Raw genomic sequence first — 9,844 nt, forward strand, 5'->3', positions numbered from 1 at the left:
AACTATCATTTTGGCTTTGGTTGTCTTTTCATTGTACTTGAATAATGAAATATTTCCTTTTCTGGCTTCATTAAAGAACAAAAATTAAGTTGGATTCCTTCCACATGATTTTGTGTGGAAGACATAATGGAAGAGGAGTGTCATTAAACTATTCGGGGATTTCTAGTGAGTGAAGACATACCAGTCCGGGAAGGTAGTCAGAACTTCCAGAATTCAGAAGAGTGGTGTGGGCTTGCCAAGGAGAAAGGCATCTATCGTTTACTGAGTCCCATGCAGCAGGCCTCATGCTAGTTGCTTTTCTTAGCTTATTTAATCTTAATTTCTTCATTTATTCTATGGAGTAATTTTTTCACTTTCTTTTTTTCCCTTCCTTTATTTTTCTCTCCTTTCCTCCTTCTTTCTTTTCCTTTGATTTTACTAAAGTATTTTAAAGCAAGTCACAAAGATCATGTCACTTCACTCCTACATATTCAATACATATTGCTAAGCACTGTGGACATTCTCTTAATTACAGTGTCATCATACCCAGCAAAATGAGAATTCTCTGGTACCATCTAATATCCAGTGTATAATCCAGCACATGTCATCCTGTGCTGGGCTGGTATGAATCTGGATTACACATGATTCATGCACAGCATTGATTCATTGTATCTCTATCAGTTTTGATCTAGATCAGTCGCCCTGCATCACCCTTCCTCCTTTTTTTCCTACCTTTACTGGTTACAGAAACTGGGTCAGTGTCCTAAATTTGTCTGTTTACTCCTTTGTGGTATCACTTAATTTATATCTTCATCTCTCATATTTTTTATAAACTTTAAGTAGATTTAGAGGCCTGATTGGTTTGAAGTTTAATTTTTTTTTTGGTAAAAATTCTTCAAAGGTGAGCCAAAAGCTTTATACTGTACCCTAACGGAACTGATAATGTCTGGTTACCTCAGTTCTGGTGATGCCTTTGTTCCTAATTGGCTTTTCATGAGGTCTTCATCTATTGATGATCTTTGTCTGAAACAATTATTTTCTTAGGAGTTATGAAATGATAGTTTTCTAATTATTTCATTACTTGTACATTTAGTAGTTGGATTTTTTTGTTAAAAAATCCTCAGTTCAGGCTATCTAGCTACCCTGAAATAGTTTATACAGGAAAGGTAGGATAAATACTTTTTCATATTCCTTTTTTTTTTTTAAGATTTTATTTATTTATTCATGAGAGATACAGAGAGCAGAGACACAGGCAGAGGGATAAGCAGGCTCCATGCAAGAAGCCTGATGTGGGACTCAATCCCAAGTCTCCAGGATCACGCCCTGGGCCAAAGGCAGGCACTAAACCGCTGAGCCACCCAGGGATCCCCTTTCCTATTCCTTTTAATTGCCATATCTCTAGATAAAGAGTTGGTACTTCAGAAGAAGCTTTAAAAAAATTGTTTTAAAATTTTACAGACAGAGAAGTTGAGGCTCAGAGATGTCAAATAAATTATTCAAGATCCCAATTAACTATTAAGAAGCAGAAATGGTATTCAAACTGGTATCTTCGGGCTTCAAAAATCCTATGCAGTTTGCACTAAACCAAATGCAACCCTGCCCTTAAACCCCCATTGCTAACTAACTTTTGGGAGTGGCTATAGCAAATATCTCCCACTGCTTTGTCCTTTAGGAACCAGGCTCCAAGAATTCTTCTTTGCAGACATTCAGAGCTTTATAAACTTATGCAATGTTCCAGAACTCTAGTTCGAAATGGAGGCGCTGGCCTGGATAGGTAGAGAGCTGGGCAAAGCCAGAACATATGTCACGCTGTTTAGTAGGAGAGACTTTAGGCATCACAGTTCGTGCTTTATGCTCCTGCAGCAGCCAAAGTAGGAGTCACTCTGAGTTATGATGGAGCAGGTACGGATGATCAGAACAATTTGGAGAACTGTCAGGTGTTATGATGCCTTAAAATCCTTGTTCTCCTAAATGTTCTTGCCATGCCCACCCCCTGCCACTCCAGATTTGAGGGGAGAATTTAGCTAACCGCCTACACATTATTTTACAATTCCTAAACCTCCATTGGCTGTACATGTCTTGGGCATCTGGCCCTACCTACCACCTGTGGTCCTTTAGTATCTTAATGTATTGTAAAGAAGCAGAGATCACTTAGTAAATTTGGGAGATTTTCTTTGTGGTGTGTACAACCTCATGGGCTTCTAATGCTAGGGTCCCAACCCGACTCAAAGGAAGAACATTACCCAAGATTTCATACAACACAGGGGTACAAAATGTCTTTTAATATCCTCCACACTTTACCCCTCCCATCAACATTGCAGCCTACCTTAGAAACAAAAACCAAATAACAAATCCTAAAATTGCAGTTGGATAGATTTCCTATGCTTATTGTGGCTAGAGGCCCAATCTTAGCCTCTGATGTTCCATAATAACGAAGGCTCACACTCCTGCCATCCCAAGGCAATACCACCATTCTCTAAATACCTAAATTTTATACATCGCAGACAGTATGTGTTATCTCTTTCCTTGCTTACTGGGGACTGTAATTAGTCCCATAAAAAGATGCCATCAGCAGCAAACAGAAGTCCTCTGAGGCAATTCCCCAGAAAAAAATTGGAAAGCAATTCTGTAGTCTGCCTTGGAAGATAAGGCTAGAGACAGAAAATCCAGATGTAAGGAATGGAGGAAGAGGATGAAAACAAGTTGTCATCCAAAGTAGCCACCAGGGTTGCCTGGGTAGCTCAGTCAGTTAAGTGACTGCCTTTGGCTCAGGTCATGATTCGGGAGAGAGTCTCTGGAGGGATGGAACTGCATTAGGCTCCCTTGCTCAGCAGCGCGTCTGCTTCTTCCTCTGTTCCTCATCTCGCTTGTGCTCTCTCTCTCTCTGGCTCACTCTCTCTCTTTCAAATAAATAAATAAAATCTCTAAAAAAACAAAAAAACAAAGTAGTCACCAATAATGTTTAAATATTAGACTTCCTTACAGAATATCTGGATTAGTGTTTATCCAATAGAACTTTCTGTGATTATGGAAATGTTCTATGTCTGCACTGTCCAATAGGGAGACTACTAGCCATGTTAGATTACTAAGTACTTGAAATGTGGCTAGTGCCACATTTAACTTAATTTCTAATTATATTTCATTCATATATTTAAATTTTATTTTTAATTTTTACTTTTTGATTCCCATTTCTCCCACTCCCCCACACTCTATCTCTGACAACCAACAATGTGTTTATTCTCTGTATCTGTGAGCTTGTTTTTTGTTTGTGTGGTGTTTTTGTTTTTGTTTTTTAGAGTCTATAAATAAGAGAGATCATATGGTATTTGTTGTTTTTCTCTGTCTGATGTATTTCCCTTAGCATAATACCCTCAAGACCCATCCACATTGTTGCAAATGGCAAGATTTCCTTCTTTTTTATGGCTGAAAAATGTTACATGTGTGTATCAGACATAATTTCTTTATCCATTCATCCATCGATGGACACTTAGATTGCTTCCATGTCTTGGCTATTATAAATAATGTTGCAATGAACAAGGGGGTGCAGACATCTTTTCAAGTGTTTTCATTTTTTTTTTTTTGAATAAATACCCAGAAGTGGAATTGCTGTATCATATGGTAGTTCTATTTTTAATTTTTTGATGAACCTCCATGCTGTTTTCCATAGTGGTTTCACTAAATTATATTCCAATTTTAGTATATGTGCTTCCAAAGTGAGCACTGCACTAAATTATATTCCCACCAACAGTGCACAAGGGTTCCCTTTTCTCCACATCCTCATCATACTTGTTTCTTGTCTTTTTGATGATACCCATTCTGATAGGGATGAAGTCACATCTCATTGTGGTTTTGATTTGCATTTCCCTGATGATTAATGATGTTGTGCATCTTTAAATGTGCCTTTTGGCCATCTGCAAGTCTTCTTTGGAAAAATGTCTATTCAGTCTATTCAGATCTGCCCATTTTTAAATTAGATTGTTATTTGCTATGAGTTGCATGCATTGTTTATTTATTTTGGATATTAGCTCCTTATCAGATTCATGATTTGCAAATACTTTCTCCCATTCAGTACATTACTTTTCATTTAGTTGATGGGTTCCTTTGCTGTGCAGAGCTTTTTAGTATGATGTAGTCCCACTTTATTTTCACTTTCATTGCTTTTGCTTTTGGTGTCAGATTTAAAAAATCATTGCTAAGACCTACCTCAAGCAACTTACCTATGTTTTCTTTTAAAAGTTCTATGGATTCAAGTCTAACATTCAAGTCTTTTTTTTTTTTTTAAGATTTATTTATTTATATTAGAGAGAGGGAGAGAGAGTACATGCCAGTGGGGTCGGGGGCAGAAGGGGAGAATATTCAAGCAGACTCCCCACTGAGTGCAGAGCTTCCTATCTCGGGGCTCAATCCTATGACACATGAGATCATGACCTGAGCCGAAACCAAGAGTCAGACAGTCAACTGGCTGAACCACCCAGGTGCCCCACGTTCAAGTCTTTAATCCATTTTGAGTTGCTTTTTGCGTGTGGTGCAAAATAGTGCTCTAGTTTCATTCTTTTGCATGTGACTGTCCAGTTGTCCCAGCTCTGTTTGTTAAAGAGACTGTTCTTTCTCCATTGTACAGCTGTTCTTGGTTGCTTTGTCCTAAATTGATGACCATGTATGTGTGGGTTTACTTCTGGGCTCTCTATTCTGTTCCCTTGATACATGTATCTGTTTTTATGCCAATACTGTACTGTTTTAATTACCATAGCTTTGTAATAGAGTTAGAAAGCAGGGAGCATGATGGCTTTAATTTTGTTCTTTCTCAAGATTTCTATCAGGGTTTTTGTGGCTTTATACAAATTTTAGGATTGTGTATTTTATTTCTGTGAAAAACTTGGTTGGAATTTTGATAGGGATTGCATTGAATCTGAGGATTGCTTTGGGGAGTATAGACATCTTAGCAATGTTGAGTCTACCAATCCATGAGCATGGAATATCTTTCCATTTTTGGGTATTGTCTTCAATTTCTTTCATTAAGGTCTCATATTCAATATACATTTTTACCTCCTTGGTTAAATTTATTCTTAGGTATTTTATTCTTTTTGTTGTAGTTTTAAACAGGATTCTTTTCTTTATTTTTCTTTTTGATGGTTAATTATTAGTATGTAGAAATGCAACAGCTTTTTGTGTATTGATTTTGTATCCCACAATTTTACTGATTTTATTAGTTCTAACAGTTTTCTGATGGAATGTTTAGGATTTTCTATATATAATATCATGTCATCTGCAAATAGTGACAACTTCATTTTTTTCCTTTCCAATTAATTTAATTAAAATTTAATAGTACATGTAGCTACAGGTTCCAGTGCAGGTCTGGTCCTTTTACTCTTAACTATTTCTTTTTCTTAACAAAATGCACAATTTGGTGCTGCTATAAAATTGTTTAAAAATTGAAGGCACTGATTTTATTAATTCTTGTCGTGAATTTTCCACATGAAACTAGATTTGTGATGGGTTGGAGATTTTATCCTCTTTGTACAAAAACAAGCTTTTGCCATGCAACTAACTTCAAGGGAAAATTAATTATACCCAAACTTTGATTTTTAAACATTGTATAAGTTATTTGGTTTAGTGGTGATGATTACACAGTGATGAGCAAATATTTAAGGTACTCTTAGGATTGGTTAAAATGGTAGATTTTGATGTTAAATATATTTTACCACAATAGAAAATTATATGCTCTACTTTTTATTGTGTTTGATTTCAGTTTAATTTTGTTAAAATATCCCACTGCCTGTGGGTCTTGCTGAGAATTTGGTCCTGCATGTTCCTGGCTGTGATGTGTTTCTTCTTGGTGAGGCTGACCTGCCTGAGAAGTACATTCTTGTTCAGAGAAGGAAGCAACTGGACTGGTTTATAAGGAGGGATTTCAGTGCTCTTGAATCTGACCTGGGATCTGCACCTGCCTGAAGATGTGGTTTCACAGGTTCTTGGTATGTTTCTGTTCTGCTTTTGTTTTTACACTTACTAGAATCCTGAGGTCCCCTTTGTTTGGTTTCTCCCACATAAGTAGAAGGGTTTACAGTTGGGGACTCCTTGAATCAGGTGAGGTTCTTCTCTTGGCTTTTACTCTCACCCATGCTTTTATAAGCTGACGAGATAGTCTGGAAGCCCTGGTAGTATATTTGAAGAGAGGCCCCCAGGAGTGATATAATCAGGATCTTTAATGAGCCCTGCAGCATGGTCACAGATGACAGTGGTTGCAACTCCTGACACTGGGGAAGGTGCCTGGAGGCCTGCTGCTGTGTCTACAAGTGTGAGGTTGTATCCGGGGGCGTGATGGGGGCACTTTGAGGGGTAGAGGCTTGAGTAGAGGCTATTTGAGCTGGTAGGAAAGTCTTTGAGTACTTAAACATCCAATGTAGTCAAGTGGATGCTTACAGCTTGAGAACAGGCTCCTATGATGTAGAGAGCAAACACCGGGAATGATATTCTCTCTTCTCTTGGATCTCATCAACTTTTGCCTCTCTCTGCTACTCCAGTACTCCCCTGTGCTTAGGGTTTGCCTTAGGGAAAGGCAGTGCCCCGCTTCAAAATCCAGCCCTCGTTCCCTGTACTTTTCCATCCTACTGCCATTTATTTGAGTTTTAATCCTTTCCTTCTCAAATAACTTCTGTGAGGGTCACAAATTAGTAACATTTTGGTAGTTAATACCTACCTAGCAGTTGTTAAAATACTAGATCCCCAGGAACAAGAGGTGGGCAGGCACATTTCCTTGTGGCACAGCTCTGCTGTGGTTGCATATAGGCCTTGTGCAGAATTCTGCTCTCAAAGAAATGATACCTATAATCAATTAGGGTAGAACAATGAAAAAAGCAGAGGCTGTGAGGATGTGCTCAAATCTTGGCCTGGCTGCGAACTGGGCATTAATCTCGTTAAGCCTCAGTTCCCATATCTATAAAATGGGCATAAGAACTGTACTCCCTCATAAGACTGTACGGTTGAAATTATATCTGTGAAGTACTAGATACGATACTAAAGGGCCATTTTTTAAATACACTGTAGAGAGATTTATTAAAGAGTGATTATAAATGTTTTTCAGTATTTAGTTATGGAAAAAAGGAAGAAACTAATTGCTCTCTGCCAATTTTAACCTCACATATTTTCCCACAATTTGTCTCACAAATGTAGAAGTGTAAGTTTTGTAACTAACTTTCAGAAATCTGTTTCCTGGTTTCTAATTTGAGCTCATTAAAGACTGAAGGAACCTAACTGCAGACTGAGTCATTGCGGTGCCAGGTGACTGGGATTGGTCAGGTGGACAGGAAGTAGAAATGGGGGTTATCAGTGTTGGGGCACAGAAGAACTGGCTTTAGCAGTAGGTTAAGCAGACTCTTGAAAAACTTAATTCTTGTTTTTGTAGTGCAGTGAAGATGAATGGGTCAGTATTTGGGAAGAACTTTAACCTGATAGTAAAAGTTAATCTGAGTTAAATGTTCATATTACATCTCTTAGGAACAAATTTGGTTTGTAATTATTTAAACCAAAGTGGATGTTGCTTCCCAGTCTCATGAAAGAATTGCTCACGGTTGAGATAATCTGTGTCTCTACTCCATCATTGCCTATTTTACATTGTTTGATTTGAAACGGTCAACCCTTTGGGATTTCTAATTTCTTCTTCATTTTACTCTACACAGAGATCTGTGATTTACATGAATAATTTCATCAACATCTGCAAATCCTAAGTTAAAACTTTAAGATGCCATAATTGGCACAAAAAATATTTAAAGATGGTATTTTAAAGGTAATGCTTAGTGCTGGGAAAGATGTAGTTAGAGGCACTCATGCTGCTAATGGTAATATAAAAAAAGCCTCCTGGAAGTGAGTCAGTGATATGTATCAACAGTTCTAAAAATGCATATAACTGCCTTGCAGGAATTCCAGTTCTAGTGATAAATCCTTGGGAAATAATAAAAGGTAGATGTACTTATCTACAAGTATGTTTATCAAAGCATTATTTATGATAGCAAATACTGGAAACATTACAAATGTTCAGGGTTTGGGAATGGTTAAATGGACTATAGCATACTCAAGTGAAAGATTGTTATACAAGCAATTAAGTGTGAAGTTTCAGAAGAATTTTTAATGATATGGAAAATATAATACAATATAGAGAGAATTGTAATTAATGGATTAATGTGACAGATATTTATTAAGTACCTAGTGTGTGCCAGGCATCATCATCAATGTGCAAAATAGAATTTATATGCCCTCAAAGAATGTATATTTCAGTGGGGAGGGATTGAAGAGACAGACAATAAATAACAAGGTTGATTAATAATGAACTACATAGTGTGATAGAAAAATGATAGGTGGTATAGCCAAAAGAAAAAAAAAATTGAACAGGACAAGGGGCTTCATCATGAGTTCTAGGTTGTAGGTGAGTTGTGATTTTGAATGGGATTATCCAGGGGTGCCTGGATGGCTCAGTGGGTTAAGCATCCCACTCTTGATTTTGGTGCAGGTCATGATCTCAAGGTCATGAGACTGAGCCCTGCTTTGGGCTCCCTCAGCGTACAGTCTGCTGGAGATTCTCTCTTTGTCTCCCCACTCCCCCTCTCCCTGCTTGCGTGCTGTCTCTCAAAGAAATAAATAAATCTTCAAAGAAATAAAAATAAATGGAATAATCCAAATTAGGCCTCATTGTAAAGGCAGCGTTCGAGTAAAGACATGAAGGGATGAGACTGTTAGCCATGTGGAGATGTGAAGAGTCTCAGGCAAGAGGGGATAGCCAGTGTCAAGGCCAAAAGATATAAAGTACTATAAACAGTATGATTTCAGTATTGTAAGACATATGTGCATGTATTTTATTTATCTCATCTATTTATAAGAAAAACATTTTTAAATTCTTAATACTTCCAGATTACTTTAAAAATTTCTCTAAATCAATCTTATGATTATTTTCTATCATCTCCAAAAAAGGTAATTATTAAGGTTTTGCATTGGTCACTCTTATATAACCTGGGTCTCAGTGTGTTCATTCAGTTTGGGTTAGGTGGGGGATTCAAGATAAGAAGGGAAAACAGCACAACTTTTTTTCCCATGTCCTTTTTTGCTACTGTCTCCTGACAAGTGGTAGAAATCTTAGTTTGTGCAAAAAACTTGTAAAATTATGAATTGCTAAGGTTAGTCAGTCCATTGTTCATCAGGAACTCCTCATTTAGGAGTCTCCAAGTGGATGCTAATGGCAGAAAAATAAAAATGTTTCAAGGAGGAACAGTGAATTAAGGAACAAAGACAGTTTCTAACATTTCACAAACCAGATTGTAATTCAAATTTAAGAGATATGATCATCCGAAATCTTAGATCACTGTACTTGCATTAATTCTCCCTTAAAAAAACACTTCTATCGGAGGAAGTAAATGCTTTATTTTTTTTTTACAGTGATATCTTTTGAAATAGAATTTATAACACTTTTGTCATTAGAACAGATAATATTCACCTAGCTCTTCAGTGAATTTAGTTCCCAACAATGGCAATTTCCCTCCTGATTTTTAAATTTAATGACTATATGATTTTTCTAACTTTTCTTTTTAGTTACATCAGTGTTTCTCAGCATATTTTTTCACTCTTCCCATCAAAACAAAAAAGCCTCAACACATTGTAGTTGTGTTTATCTTTTTTCTTAAAAGAATTAAATAGAACTGGTCAGGGCTCTCAACTGAACATTTACAGCTAACTGTGCTGCATAGTACCTGATAGGAGACATAACCTGTAAGGGAACAGGTTTCTGCTGTGAAGGGCCCTGAGAATATTATACACAGAAGAGGAAAAAAAAGTGAGGTCAGAAATGATTAACGGCCTTAGTTAGTGCCAAACACAC

General features: G+C 37.1%; 1 protein-coding gene across 1 annotated transcript in view; it reads left to right on the top strand.

The window, feature by feature from the left end:
• FTCDNL1 (formiminotransferase cyclodeaminase N-terminal like) overlaps positions 1-7,454 on the top strand; it is a 30,189-nt gene extending 22,735 nt beyond the window's left edge. Inside the window, 2 exon segments of the mRNA XM_026002459.2 lie at positions 5,753-5,954; positions 7,385-7,454. Coding sequence (XP_025858244.1) covers positions 5,753-5,954; positions 7,385-7,454 — 272 coding nt within the window.
• The last annotated feature ends 2,390 nt before the right edge of the window (positions 7,455-9,844 follow it).

Source organism: Vulpes vulpes, chromosome 16 (genome assembly GCF_048418805.1).
Source record: "Vulpes vulpes isolate BD-2025 chromosome 16, VulVul3, whole genome shotgun sequence".
NCBI lineage: Eukaryota > Metazoa > Chordata > Mammalia > Carnivora > Canidae > Vulpes > Vulpes vulpes.